General features: G+C 40.9%; 1 protein-coding gene across 5 annotated transcripts in view; it reads left to right on the top strand.

Moving 5' to 3' along the window:
- The window catches only part of minar1 (membrane integral NOTCH2 associated receptor 1), a 154,148-nt gene that overhangs the window by 58,390 nt on the left and 79,521 nt on the right, over positions 1 to 16,237 (top strand). For 4 of the 5 annotated variants that reach the window (XR_013805312.1, XR_013805313.1, XM_079665327.1 and 1 more), the window contains exon 3: positions 13,916 to 14,179. The exons of the other annotated variant lie outside the window; for it this stretch is intronic. Coding sequence is in view for 2 of the 4 variants with exons in the window: in XM_079665327.1 (XP_079521453.1) it covers positions 13,916 to 14,179 (264 nt within the window). In the remaining 2 variants the exon portion in view is untranslated. The remainder of the gene's footprint in view (positions 1 to 13,915; positions 14,180 to 16,237) is intronic. 5 annotated transcript variants of the gene reach the window in all.

Raw genomic sequence — 16,237 nt, 5'->3', positions numbered from 1 at the left:
TTAACATATTGTAAATCAAGGCAAGTATTATTTAAACCATGCTCATGGTTTGAAATGGCAAACATTGAAAGGCAAAAGTATTATTAAAACCATGTAGCCTACTACATCATCACCTTGGTCCCATCATATATGCTGGCAAGAGAATATTTACTGTGCTTGAAAACTGGTATCACATCATCATGTGAGGTTGACTTTGTGACCTGGAGAACATTTCAGCTGCAACATCAGCTCGTTGATAATAAGCTTGGGATATGAGATATTTTTCTAGCCATTCGTGGTGAAGGCATCTATGTTATGCATTATTTTTTGACCCAACATTTCTACAGGCATGTCAGAATATGGTACTATTTTCACATGAATATTCTAGCCATTGTCTATTTTTATACCACAAGCTGCAAAATGACCGCCTTACCCCACTGTACAGGCGGGTAGTTGTTTAGATATACCTGGCACCTGCGGGCCGCAGAGGGGCGGCGTAGTTTTGGGCGACAAAGACTGCTGCTCCGGGGCCGGCGAGTCAGGCGGGAGTAAGCTAGTGTCCACAACGGAGGGTAACGTGATGTCCGCATCTGACCTGTTGCTACTGTCTGCAGTAGATGCAGTGTTGCTTGCGTTTAGTGATGGTTGCTTTAATCATTTTCGTATAAATGATTATCCACAGATCAGATGTGTGTCACTGCTGTGGAAGCACTTTGGAAATGATGCAGGCGCAGCGGAGCAGGTCACCCGCACCTGACACAATTTGTTGTTTGTATTTTTCGCTACGTTCTCTTTTTTGAATGGTTGCATAACGTTCAACTTCCCCGAAGATCTCGACGCGAAGCCTGAAGGGTAAACACCAGGTTTACTAATCTACCCGCACAATTTGTCCGGTGTCGGAATGTCTCGCTATGTTAGTACATTCTTAAAAAACAAATCACCATTTAATTTCGGGTTAAAATGTGTTGTAACTGCGTTACTGAGCATTGTACGGGTAATATATTACCCACATTTCATTAGTAATGCGTTACATTACTTCGTTACAGCAAAAAGTAATATATTACTGTAACTCCGTTACTTTTGTAACGCGTTACACCCAACACTGATCATAAGGCAAGCAAAGGACATGAACTGAAATACATCACCCAGACCTTACTCCTAAGTCTAACAAAGGTTATAAGCTAAAATACATCATTATGGAAACTATTGCATTTGGTGTTACCATGTAAGTTAACATATAAAGTTTGCACTACATTCCCTCCTTTTGATCATACTTTGATCAATCATGAAAATAAAACAAATGACAGGATAGACTGATATAACACATCAATGAATACACCCCATCACTGGTTTAAGTAAACACATCACAAATATATCATAGAAAACTGGCTGTTTTTGTGTAAGCATAAGAGGAGGGTACATTTAATTCACATGGATTATATTGTAGTGTCAAATTCAGACTCTGTTTCTGACTTTGGTTCACAAGCAGCGGTACGGTGGAATGTACGAGGTATAAGGTTAGCGTAGGTGTGGCGCATCCTAGGATCATCGTATAGTGGAATAGCAGCATGCTTCCCACCCACCCGATGTAAGCCAGGACCACCAGTCCCAGCCACCCGCGTTGGATATGTAATCTGCTTTCATGTTGGCCAAGAGGTTGTTAAGATGGAGCAGGGTGTCAGTGATGTTTTTGGTGGCGTCGGGAATGTAAGTGCAGCAGGAGTCACCGATCACGTGACACAGGCCACCCTTTGAGGCGAACAAAAGGTCAAGAGCGAATTGCTGTTGCATGAGCATGTGGAAACCTTGCGTCGTCTTGTAAGTGAGGTTTACTAGACGAACGTGTAAGGCATCTACGTTATGGGCATTATTTACTGTACCCCAAAATGGGAACAGGCCGCTAACGAAATTAGCCCCAGCGGACGTCAGATCTGTTTTCACTTTGTGGTGGTCAGGATGTTGGAACTCTGGGTAATGATGGGTCGTGTACATTAAAGACGTGAGGACAGTGACTGCTGTATTCAAATCCCCTAGAGTGCATGTACCGATTCAGACGGGAGCTAGAACTTGATAGAGCTTGTCGCAGCACAACCAAACGTAATCTTAAGGCGCGCTAAACCCAGCATCACTGGGCCAGGCCAGAAGGAGGGGAGTGTGGTTAACATCAGGGAATGCAATGGAAGAATAGATTCTTCCAGAGGTACCGTCAACAAGACACCGAGTGATATTATGAACACCGTGACCGCACATGTTCTGTAGGATACGGGTACAACCAGTAGTAGTGCCTAGGAAAAAATAAGGTGGTGTAAGAGACGTTTTGTGGTACACTCTCTGAATGCAGAGGCTGTGTTTCATCCCTCTCAAATGGCTGGGGTGTACATGGCTGACGGGTTGGTACTTTGCGTATGATGCGCGCAGAGGGGAGTTAGAATGATTACTGCATGGTGGGGGAAGCAGCCTGGCATAGCGCCACTCGGTTAGGCGGTCTTCACTCTTGATTGGCCTCGTTAGAGCCATAAACGCGCAGAGGTGTTCAACCTGGGTCAGAGGACGTGGACAAACTGGCACGGACATTGATGAGTCCTGGGGGAAAAGGGTGCATGCATAGCATGACCCAGCTTGCCCTGCGGCCTGCAGGAATGATCTCAGAGTGTGCCACCAGACATTACCGGTGATACCATTACTGGTTTGAAAATCATCAATATTGCTATGGTCGTTATTGCCTACGTACGGGTTACATTTTAGAAACGTAGATGTGCCTATGGATTTCAAAAGTTGTGTTAAGGGCTTTCCCTTTCTCTCCGGTTCGGGGGTTCGAGCTTTGGGCGCGATGTCTATGTAAAACGTGCCGCCTGGGTCGGCGCCAGATACATGCAGACAACATAATAGCCCCTGTCAGATATCTGGGCATCCTGTAGTTGCAACAGGATAACGGGGCTCGATTAATTGACCTTGGAGATAGATAATCTCCCTTTGATGTTTGTTTTGTCGTGCCATAGGGTATAACCCCAATCGTCGTGTGCGGTGTTCCATAAAACAAAAGCCCAGCCTCCAGAGCAGTGAGTGGCGGTGTAACTGCCATCTTCGACATAGCAGATGTAGGCGTCTGCCCACCCCAATTTCTTAGGGTCGGGGCAAAGCATGTAGCCACTCCTAGTGGTCCGTGAGTATATTGGTAACATTTCACATTTTAAATAAATAAATACATCTAAGTTCTCCGCACTCTCGCGGGAAAATCTCCGCAATGGAGCGAGCGTAAGTTTATTTTGCTTGCATGATATAGCCCAGCGCAACACCTTCATCCCACATGTTGCCACTTGTTTGTACCATTTTCAGGCGATTTGTAATCTGTTCTAGAAAAACGATGTGATTTTGGATATTTGTGGAGTTAGGTGGTCCGCGAGTGTTTTTTTATTGGTTAAGTGGTCCTTGGTATGAAAACGTTTGAGAAACACTGCCTTAGAGTAATGTTACCAATCCCTGTTTTTACGAGCCCTTCTGTCCATGTGGTTCGCCCAGATTCCCCCACGTACCTTTTGGATACTTCGACTTTGGTTAGTGGGCTGCGTGCTAACCACAGACACATGAAATATAGGACTAGTCCTAACACAACTACCATGGCAAATATGCAAAGGAACCATTCTATGATTGTCCAGGCTCTCCAGCAGTATCTGCACTTTCCACATTGCTCACGGTTGCGTTGTCGTTTCTCCAGGTGAGCCCTCATCACGAGGCGGAAAGGCTCCATCTGTCGTGTGTGTGAATTCACTCGGTTGATTTTGTGACAAGGACAATCAGGCCCCACACACCGATAGCACAAACAAGGAACCAGAGGCATATGAAACCGCTCAGCTGACACTCGCTCGTGACACCCTGTGTGTGCAGTGTGAGATTTTGGTGTATGTGGTGCGAGTGTGGTGCTGGTGGGGACTTGGCACGTCACTTGTCGTCGTCTGCTTCTACCGATGGTGACTCGGCACGTCACTTGTTGTCGTCTGCTTCTACCATCTAACCTGGCCTGTGACTACAACCTTGCAGTGGCTGGCGTGGACCCACGTGGCTCTCTCGGCGACATTGACCGCTGTCTGGGTGACGAGAAGCACCTGGTAGGGACCTTGCCAACGGTTGGATTTCCAGCTCTTTCTCCGGAAATCCTTGACCAGCACGAAGTCGCCGGGTTGGAGATGGTGAAGTGGACCAGTGGCAGGGGTAGGTAGAGCTGCTGCTACCTGGCGTCTGGTATCTGCTAAAGTGGATGACAGGTTAACACAATATGACAACATAGCATCCTTCTAAGTTCTGCCACTGTCTGTGTTTAAGTGGATGTCATTGAAGACCTTCACAAGAGCAGTCTCAGTGCTGTGGTTTGGACGAAAGCCTGACTGGAACAGATCCAAACAGTTATTTAAATGCAAGAAATTACTCAACTGATGAAAAACAACTTTTTCAATGATTTTACCTAGAAATGGCAGGTTTGATATGGGCCTGTAATTGTTCATTACTGAAGCATCTAGATTATTATCTTTTAAGAGTGGTTTAATGACTGCAGTTTTCAGGGCCTTTGGAAAAATATCTGAGTGAAGAGACTTGTTTACTATAAGAAGTAGATCTGAGGCCATGCAATGAATTTTTTTTTTTTTTAAATCCTGTTGGAATAATATCAAGGCAGCAGGAGGAGGATTTCAGAAGTTGTATAATGTCTTCTAGGTTTTTATCATTAATCTGATGGAATTGTGTCATGGTGTTTGAATTGATTTTTGGTGGACACAGATACAAAACATGTGCTGTACCTGATACAGAGGCACTGACTGCTTGTCTAATTTTCTGAATCTTTTCAGTGAAGAAGGAGGCAAAATCATTGCACGCCCTGGTGGATAGAAATTCAGAGGCTACTGACACTGGGGGGTTTGTTAGTCTGTCAAAAGTAGCAAACAAGGTACATGCATTGTTTTTGTTTTTGGCAATGATGTCAGAGAAGAAAGACTGTCGTGCTATTTTGAATTCCAAATTATAAAAGCCAACCAAATACAAAGTGATCCTGGAGATTTGTTTTTTGTCTTTTCGACACTGTCTTGACTGACTAACATATGCCTTGGATCTGAGATACGCGGAGAATCTCAAATATAGTTTTGAGGTATTCCAAAAACTACTGTTGGAGCTGGATCCTGGAAACCTTTCAACCAAGGTTCAGAGACTGAAAAATTGCCTGCATATGTAGTTGCCGACTTCTGTTCAGCAAGATGCTAAAAGGTGTGTTGAGAGATCCATTGATTGAATTGCATTTTGGACTGGTATTGTTGTAAAGTGTCACTGTTCTTGGTGCATTTCAGTCATATGCAGAGTTCAGTTCAGCCCGTTGCTCCCATAGCTCAATGGAAATGTTCACATGCTCATTGGCAAAAATATACCCGGTTGAAAGTTAAGCTAGATAAAATGCCTAACAGTTTTATTATTATATAATCCAAGTTGAGATTTCCATTAATGCTAAGATTTCTCTGCTGACTGGCAATTGGTCTTGTTGCATTTTACCTGTGTTTAAAGGACCGCTTAGTTATATGCAGAGCTCAATTCAGCTCATCGTTTTTATAGCTTGGCCATTGTTACAAGGGCTGCCCCTTCTTAGTCGATTAGTCAACTTTATTGGTGGTTTTGGTCGACGAAGATTTAAAGTAGTGTTTTTGTGTGATTCTTTGTGAAGGATCTGTTGATTAAATAGAGTAATCGATAAGTCATCAAATTTGTATGAGTGTTGGTCGACTAAGAATTTATTTAGTCAAGAAACAGCCCCTAATTGTTATAAATGTAATTTGTAAAGTAAACCTTGTTGAGACTTAATGTCATGTGTATGTGTTATACTGGTCAAATATGAACAATAAATGTGTAATTAAAATGTCAATGTGTACAATTGCTTTATGTTTATCATTTCGTTGTATTAGATTTATTGACCTCAGGTAAAGCACTCCTGGAGTAAAGGGTAAATACAGTTAAAAAAATAAGTAAATGTAACACATATTTATATAATTAATAGTCCAGTTTTAATTAATTAAACATTTAGTACATTTAACACATTTGTTTTGTTAAATAATAGTCTCCTTTTCAGTTACATCTAACTAGCATATAAATTATATCTACAATTTTGTTTTTGTGGTTTTGACTTAGGGTTACTATTGCATTGACTTAGGATTTTAATGATATTTACTCAATTGTATATGTTATGCGGGCGAGGATTTTTCTGCCGTGCCTTAATCCACAGTGACATGCTGCTCTGCCTGAAATAAAACTCTGACGTCACTGCCTTATTCTAACTCTGATTGGCTGCCAAGAATTAAGATCTCTTTCTATGTGGATGATATGGAACGTTATTAGCAAAATAATGCGGCTGATGGCCTTGAAAAAAATCTTAATCTTGCACATTGCAGACAAGGAAGACTTGAATGATGGTTTATATTAGTGCAGGCTTAATATGACCCGCAGGTATGGGGTTATTCCCTATCTTTATTCAAGAGCGTGGTCTTTAAATTTGAGAGCATAATTTATTGATTTCACGTTCAGATTATGTATTTATTTCCCTCAAACCCTGTCCTTGCACTCAAATAGAGCCTGCGTGCGCTTAGATTTGCTCTGCTTGCACTCAGATATATTGCTTCTTACAGATTTCCTGTGTTCTGGCTTAAAACCTTCTCCTCGCACTCAGGCTGTTTCTGTGCGCTCGTCAAATGTCTGCTCTCAGATCTTCCATTTAAAGTGATGTTTAAAACTAATGGGGCTCATTTGTATATTGCTTCAGTTTATAATCGTAACGAATCGAAAAGTTCAGATTCATTTTTCAATACATGATGCGCTTCCACAAACAACAAACAACATCATTATTACATTCAAATGAAGTACCTTATTCAAGTTTACATTAACTTTGAATAATAACACGGGAGAAACGGGCGGAAGCGCTCTCTTTTCCTCTCTCCCTCCCCTGACAGCCCGTCAGCAGCTCGCTGATCCAGTAACGAGTGACCCGACAGAAAAGAATAAACATATTTATAACTAGTTTAGGTTGTTCCAGGGGTAGGCCTTTATAGAGAGCACCGATCACACTATTAAGAGTTAATATCGGCCAATAACGATCGGTGGCGGATCGATCAGAGCATCCCTAATTATTAATGTGAGTCTTTTATTTAGCCACACTGATCAAACTTAAACAGGACATGTGCTACACCCATGGATGAAGGGAAAATGAAACTCACAGAAGCATAAATTACGATTACTATATTGCGTGTATTTAAGAACCATTTGAAATATTACCACCTTGGTTTAAGCTAAAGTTAATAGCCATGTTAGTTCATGCCAGAGGTGGGAGTAAGTCCTACATGTTCAAGTCATGAGCAAGTCTCAAGTCTTGACCTACAAGTATCAAGCAAGTCCCAAGTCAGTGTGGTGAGAGTCAAGCAAGTCAAGTCAAGTCATTGCTCAGGTCAAGCAAGTCAAGTCATTGACATTCTGATGTATAAGCCCAGTTTCCGCATTTAAATCAGTTAAAAGACAGTGGTTATGAAAATGGATTCAACCCACACTATGACCTTCATTACATACACAGTTAATCATTTGAAATCCAATTTAGACCGATGACAATCATATTAGATTCATATTAACCCTAGAACTGCAGACAATATAGCTAGGGCTCAATCAAAAAGTCTGTTAAAAAAGGCAGAATTCCAGGTAAGAAAATCATATATGGCATTCTCCATTACACATATTTAATTTACATTTCTGTTAACACTAGAACCGCCAACAGCGCCAGCACCTAGATAGATATCATTTTCAAATCATTTAATTTGTTCCTCTTCATAATTTCATTATAAACTAAGCAGGACGATTTAAAACTCACTTAATTGGGTTCATTTTGAAATTGCTTCAGTTTATCATCATAACAGATCAAAAAGTTCAGATTAATTGTACAATAAATCAAAGAATGATGCACTTCTACAAACAAAAACAACATCGTTAAAACATGTAAACAAACTACTAAAAGTAGATGAACTACATTATTCAAAAGTTTACAGTAACTTCTGATAATAACACAGGGGAAATAAACGAGGCATCTCTTTTCCTCTCTCTCTCCTGACAGCCCATCAGTATCAGGGTTAGTCTAAATGAATCCCTTGGCGGTTCTAGTGCTAATTTACCGTTTTGTCCTCTCTTTGCAATGCTTAACCGATTTGAAACCAAGTCTAACGTAGCTTAAACTTAACGTTAGCTTTCTAGCTAATACAACACATTCACGCACCTTTCTCTGTGGGGTTTTTTGTAGTGACGAATGTTGTGGTGGTCGTGTCACTGATCTTTATGCTGCAGACCCTGCATACCGCTGTTCTCTTCTTATTACCGTCATCGACAACATAATCCTTGAATCCAAACTTCCCTATTTTTGGAGTAACGCTTGCCGCTGCCATGTTAACTGACACTCCTGCCTTCTAGTGGGTTGCCAGGTTTGTGCGCATGCCGCTATAATCACGTTTTTCGAGAAAACTAAACGTAATATCTCACTACAAAAACAAACGCAAATATTTAATTTTAAACAGTCAAGTCGTTTCAATTCATCTATCTCAAGCTTAAGTCAAGTGTCAAGTCATGAATACAAAGTCAAAGTCAAGTCAAGTCTTTAATCAATGTTAGTCAAGCAAGTCTCAAGTAAAAAAATATGCAACTCGAGTCTGACTCGAGTCAAGTCATGTGACTCGAGTCCCCACCTCTGGTTCATGCAGCTGTCAATGAGCAAGACCTGACGTGGTTGATTCACGACACCCTTGCCAGCGTAAAAACTATGGCAAATAAAATGATATGACTTTGCTCCATGTTGGACAGCGATCCTCCAGACTGTTGTTCTGCTCCAGCACGGTGTGCTACGGCTACTATTAACGTGGCTATTATGTAAGGTGCTGGTATATATAAACTGTGCTTTTTTCCCCCAAAGGTTGTAAATGAAACAAGTGAATGTGATAAAGCCGTGGAGGGCGGGAGTTTATAAACCAAAGAGTGACTCCTAGATTGCAGCGGGTCCGTCTGCGTCGCGTTACGGCCGCGCCGCGACATTCGCAGAGATCGCGGCCACTCTAGTCAATGGGTGCTATTCCACCGCGTTACGGCTCAGAAGCGTCCCACAAGCGTCTCGCCGCTTGGCTCCGCTCGAAATAGGATTCAAGTCTATTTTTCGACGCAACGCGTTGCAGAGGCGGCAGGCAGGATGTGGACCGGTGACAGCATCCGGCCCATCCCCCAAATAAACTAATTGGCAGACCCTAGCCCTCCGTAGTCTTTCAAGTAGGAGGAGAAATGCCAGCGTTCTCCTCCGGTTTACAGGCACTGTGTAAATTATATATATAGAATAATTATGATAATGAATGAATTTTTTTACCACTAAAATACAGCAACACATCTTTGATTCATGTCATTTATAACTGGAATATTACAATTATTATTAACTTTGTCTGTACAAAGTAGTCTGTCCAGGAAATATGCCAAAATCAACAAAAACTGCGAGCCGGCACGCAAGACGCTCCGCTTCTGAAATGCTTCTGAAACGCGCCCGGTAGGGTATGACGCCGGAGGAGGCCGGACCAAAACCGCGGCGCAGCCTTGACACGACGCAGACGGACCCGGTGGAATCTAGGGGTGACCGCCCTTACGGGACGCTCTAATAAGTAAAGCGAACGCACCCGTAAGGACACCTGGCCTCCTATTGGTTGAGGGATTTTGACAGGGTTGTTGCACAAGAAATCCAAGCGCAGAGCATAAATCTGAGAGCAGACATTTGACGAGTGCACAGAAACAGCCTGAGTGCGAGGAGAAGGTTTTAAACTGGAACACGGGAAATCTGTAAGCAGCAATATATCTGAGTGCAAGCGTACAGTTTGAGCAGAAGCAGAGCAAATCGAAGTGCAAGCAGGAACTATTTGAGTGCGAGGACAGCCGTTTGAGGGAAAGAAATACATAATCTGAACATGAAAGCAATACATTATGCTCTCAAATGTAAAGACCACGTTCTTGAATTATTTTTACACTGTAAAAAAAAAAATCGTAAAAAAACGGTCAAAGTACTGGCAGCAGCGGCTGCCAAAGAAAAACCCTTAAATTAAAGTAAAATACTTTAACCGAAATAAAGTGAAAAAGCCATTAATTTACGGGAATTGTCCTTAAAGATTTTACAGGAAAATACTGTAATTTTACAGATTTATCCTCTCTTTTTACAGTCAATAACCTTTAATAAAAGTACGGCACTAATACTTCTACGGGCAAATACTGTAATTTTACAGATTTATCTCCTCTTTTTACAGTCAATAACCTTTAATAAAAGTACAGCACTAATACTTTAACGTGCAAATACTCTAATTTTACAGATTTACCTCCTTTTTACAATCAATAACCTTTAATAAAAGTACAGCACTAATACTTCTACGGGCAAAAAACCCGTAAAAAAACGGTCAAATGACTGGCAGCAGCGGCTGCCAAACAAAAACCATAAAAATTTAAGTAAAAATACTTTAACTCAAATAAAGTGCAAAAGCAATTAATATATAGAAATGTTCCTTAAAGATTTTAGAAGAAACTTTTCTCTCTTTTCAAAATCCATTGTCTTAAAATGTTACATTCAAATACCTTAAACAAAGTTCCGATGAGAAAAGCTGTTTTTTAATTTTTTTTAATTAGATTTGTATGATCAAACACTAAAATAAATACAGAACCTACAGTTCTACAGCTAGAATATTGTTATTTTACAGCTTTTTTCTAACATTTTCCAATCAAACAGGTTCAATAAAATCACAAAATGTTCAGTAGGAAACAATTACTCTGAAAACTTAAAATATAAAAATATTTGTAGAATTATAGTACAAATAATGAATACAGCATTTCATATTCAAACACCATACTTATAAACAGTAGAAACAAAAAGTAAGTTTAATTTTTTAAGATTACTTTGAAACATTCTCAACAGAAAATAACAGAAATTGCAAAATGGCAACATATGTTCACATTGTCCATTTGAAGGAGCAGTGTGCAGGATTTAGTACGTCTAACAATGGGGATGTAGGTTCCAACCAATGGATAACTTGTTCACTCAACCTCCTATCCCAAGTTTGTAGGAGAATGTATATTGGCTGCAAAAAACTTAAGGCCCAATCATGTTTCCTCTGTCCATTCTGCGCTGCTGTAGACGTGGCAGTGCAACCTAGAGCACAAAAAGATCAGAATCAGAAACGGGTTTATTGCCAGGTTGGTTCACACGTACGAGGAATTTGACTAGGTGTCGTGGTGCATACATACAAATCAAAAGTAAAAATAAAAAAAGGTACACAGATAGCCAACTATATTAAGAACACTGTAATAAAAATATAGTAAGATAGCAATAAAATAAAGCAGTAATTTAAATCGAAATAGAATGAAATAAATTATAGAATATAAAATATGTGCAGTAAGCAATATTTAAACATGACATTATTTACCATCCTGTGATCTCCATTATGTAATGCATAGTCTGCGTTGTGGCTGAGGTAAAGTGTCAGTGGGGGGGGGCGGGCCTTGTAGAAATGGCGAGAAGTTTTGGTCCTGATGGAGAGAGGTTCCGGTCCTGATGGAGAGAGGTTCTGGTCCTGATGGAGAGAGGTTCTGGTCCTGATGGAGAGATGTGTTGGTCCTGATGGAGAGAGGTTTTGGTCCTGATGGAGAGAGGTTCTGGTCCTGATGGAGAGAGGTTTTGGTCCTGATGGAGAGAGGTTCTGGTCCTGATGGTGAGAAGTTCTGGTCCTGATGGAGAGAGGTTCTGGTCCTGATGGAGAGAGGTTTTGGTCCTGATGGAGCGCAGCCTCCATTCAGAGGGTTGTGTTGAAGACAGAGCTGAAGTCCACAAACAGGATCCTGGCGTAGGTTCCTGCTGTGTCCAGGTGCTGGAGGAGGAAGTGAAGTGATAACTATTAGTAAACCACAATGATGGATGTTATTATCAGCAGCTGCCAATAGATCCCCTACATCTTGTATGATGGACCTTAGAAACACACACACACACACACACACACACACACACACACACACACACACACACACACACACACACACACACACACACACACACACACACACACACACACACACACACACACACACACACACGTTATTGAGAGCATCCCAAGGGCATTGGTTATTTCATAAGTTTAGAAGGGGGGAACATAGTCTAACAACAGTTAGCTTTTGTTAATTTTACCTCGAGTCAAACTTGTGAGACGTGTTTCTGAAATCCCCTTCTCTTAAAGTGAATACATAAAAAATAAAACAATGGAGCTTACCCTAAAACTAACCACTCGATTGCTTGTCTAACACGGCCCAGTCCATAAATGATGTAAGGGTGGGAACAATCAAACGCACCCTCCCAGGCACTGTGTGTTAGCGAAGTACAACTGGGATTTCGTAGAGGAAGATATGATTGGTCAATTCTTAATAAAAAAGAAAAACCAACAAATGGAGCACTTGAGTTTTCATTAGCAGCCCCTAGCTACAGTTGCGGAGCTTGTGTCAATACCACTAACAGTCTGAGAGGTTCTGGTCCTGATGGAGAGAGGTTCTGGTCCTGATGGAGAGAGGTTTTGGTCCTGATGGTGAGAGGTTCTGGTCCTGATGGAGAGAGGTTCTGGTCCTGATGGAGAGAGGTTTTGGTCCTGATGGAGCGCAGCCTCCAGCCAGAGGGTTGTGTTGAAGGCAGAGCTGAAGCCCACAAACAGGATCCTGGCGTAGGTTCCTGCTGTGTCCAGGTGCTGGATGAGGAAGTGAAGTGATAACTATTAGTAAACCATAATGATGGATGTTATTATCAGTAGCTGCCAATAGATCCCCTACATCTTGTATGATGGACCTTAGAAACACACACACACACACACACACACACACACACACACACACACACACACACACACACACACACACACACACACACACACACACACACACACACACACACACACACACACACACACACACACACACACACACACACACACACACACACACACACACACACAGTGTGTGTTTTAAACCTTGGTCCTCCCTGTAGAGATTTCTCCACTTTCTATGCTTTTTATTTTGTTTAATGATATTGTCAACTGTAGATGTTTACAATATAGTAAGTTCGGAATTTAATGAAAACGTATTTATTTACTTTTGTTTCAACATTGGATATTTTTATGTTTTTGGTGGATTCAATCGAATATTGAGAAAATGATTTATGTAAAAATGTTTTACTTACATTTTACGTTTTTTTTATTTGACGCTTTTTTTTTTACAGTTTTATGTTTACCTTAAAATTACAAAGAAATATCTTAAAGTCTTATAATAGTAATACACTTTTATATTACGAGTTACATATTTAATTATGGATAATACTTTTTATTTACGTACATCTGCATGTATTTTCTGAAAGTGCAAAAATACTGTAAATATTATATAGTACATTTACTGTAAAAAAAAGAAGGAAATAAACGTTATTTGTTGTTATTGTCAAAATACTTAAAATAATGTTTTGAGTTGTTAATTTATAGTTAATATCTGTCATTTTACAGGATTTTGCAAGTTATTTAAAAAAACATGATAATTACTATAAAAATGTACAGTTATTTCCTGTAAAATTACGATCTTTTTTTACAGTGTAGCGAATAACCTCCATACGCAGGCAGGTTAGGAAAGCACACTTCCTCTTTGTTTCTTCTGCTCATTTGTCTTTTTATTCTTCTCTCCCAGGCATAAATTACATCAGCGATCTGGTGACGTTAGACCCTCTGTTCTGTTATTTAGGATGAACTACAATGAGTAATACCCTAAAAAAAGGCAAATGACAGACTAGTTCTCCTACAGCAGAAGCTCAGCAGGCTGAATTCTTTTCTCTTGTCCTCTCCTTCCCCAGGCAGAGCGAGAGCGTCAGTGCGAGTTCCCCCAGGCCCACCGCCCGTCTAAACCGCCGAAGGAGTCCTACCTGAGCGAACAGGTCTTCTCTCCGCACCCCTTCACCCCCTCCATCAAGGCTCATGTGAAAGGCAGCCCCCTGTACACGGACCTGAGGATCAGCAGCCTGTCAGAGGGTCCGAGGGGCCTGCCCTCCTGGACCCTCGAGGAGTTCAAACGCAACTCAGGAGAGAAGGGGAAGCAGCTCACCGCTCTGGACCTGCAGGTACTGGACTCACATCACAGGAGGGCATGGGGGGGGAATAGGTTTAGCTGCCCTGATCCTTTGTAGGTACTTTACACCGTTATACATTGACCTGCACCAAAGCATGTTTCTGGGGAACCAAATACAGTTTAGAGCCGGTCTTTTAAAAAAAATATATATATTAGGTTCAAGTTAATATAATTGCTTTCGACCAACCTAATACAGTTATGTGTAATTTGTTGACATAATACATTTAATTCAAGTCAACGTTTCAGTATTTTTCAGTGTGTTTAGGGCATCTAGCGGCTTGATGGAAACAAAGGAAGGAAGCCACAACAACAGTCAAACCATACTTACCAACCTTGAGACCCCGGAGATTGGGAGCATTTCAAAACCACCGTGGGGGGGGGGGGGGTGATAGTGGATCGCTGGAGCTGTTAGATTAACATTAACATGCTTATTGTAGTTGTAAGTGCACTGCCTTGCGGCCTGTAGCACCATCCTCTTGATGGAGCATATGTGTGGGCTGGACCTGGAGGAGTGAGCAGAGAGGTGGAGTTGTCAATTCTTGTTCTGTGACTATCTTCCTCACCCTCTCAGACTTTCAGTTGCGCCCGCTACTAAAGAGACACGCTACCATGGAAACCAAGCAATGGTGTAGCTGTATTAAAGTCCGAGTGGAAACAGTCCTGAATAAATCAGATTTTGTCAGAAATTGGGAGAAATGCGGGAGAAATATGACCCCGGAGGGCAATGAAATCTGGAGTCTCCCGAGAAAATCGGGAGGGTTGGCAAGTATGAGTCAAACACACATTCACACACTATAGGGACATAAACTCAATCATTAAGACAAACATGAAATGAATAATCAATTCCTCAAGAATGAGAAACACACAACATGACAGACTGTGAGAATGCGTTCTGCTTTAAAGCCGGGAACAACTAGTGAACTACTGTCAAGGACAGCAAGAATTCATCTGGACTTACAACAGATATGCTGTTTTACAGTCCATCTCCATCCCAATGTGTTTTCTTGTTGCTCAGCAACACCTTGCTCATATCCTCAAGAAGGGCATGCCATGTCTCCTTTTTTAAAACATTATTCGTAATTGTGTAGCTTGTGTAGGCGGAGAAAGAGACAGCATTGAGCTAAAGGCCTGGACTTGCACCCTGTGTAGCTGTAGGACAGACTGAATATTTGTACAGTATGTGGGTTAACCGCTCTCACAGGTAACCGGGGCAACACATGCTTGGGCTGCGGTCGAATTGTCCAAAAATTCCTATGTCTTTTCAGTGAAAAGGCCTCGTAAGGAAAAATGTGATTTAGGAAAAAACAAACCTAGGCGACATATTTATGATGCGATGGAGGATGTGATTGATTGGCGTCTGCCTTGGGTAATCTAACTTAGAGACGGACTACTGAAAGATATTTTGCCCCGTGCCCTCTTATATTGTTTCATGCAGGCTTCATAAATGTTTGACATAAAATAAAAGAAGGAAGTGATTGGTTGCTTACATCCAGTGTATCCTTTCCTAAAAGAGATAACAAAGGAAGCATTGAAGCTCCTTTCCTATCATCTAGAGAGGGGTGTCAAACACATTTTAGTTCAGGGGTCACAAACAGCCAAGTGTTTGTTCTCAAGTGGGCCGGAGCAGTAAAATCATAGTATAATAACCTATAAATAACTCCAAATTGTTCTTTTTTGTGCTAAATTGTTTTAGTGCAAACATTTACATTATGAAAATGAACATATTTAATAAACTATAATTTACAAAACATTATGAACAATCTCAAATCTCTTAAGAAACATAAGTGCAATTTCAACAATTGAATGCCTCAGTTTATCATTTACACATGGCACAAACATTTAGTCACAGGTATCTGGAAATTAACAATATAGTTATTTATGATCAAAACAACTTGTCAAGATATAGAAATGTTTTACATTCATTTCCACATCTGTGTAGTAATCCGGACACAACACCACCATATAAACTAAAGTGGGAACTATTATATTATCTATACATGCAAAATACATAAAAGTTGTCTTCTCTCTAATCTTTACACTATGCAAAGTC

The sequence above is a fragment of the Notothenia rossii genome (assembly GCF_949606895.1).
Source record: "Notothenia rossii genome assembly, chromosome: 2".
In the NCBI taxonomy this organism is placed as follows: domain Eukaryota; kingdom Metazoa; phylum Chordata; class Actinopteri; order Perciformes; family Nototheniidae; genus Notothenia; species Notothenia rossii.
Note: the sequence above shows the minus strand (reverse complement) of the source record. Positions and strands in the feature narration are given on the sequence as shown.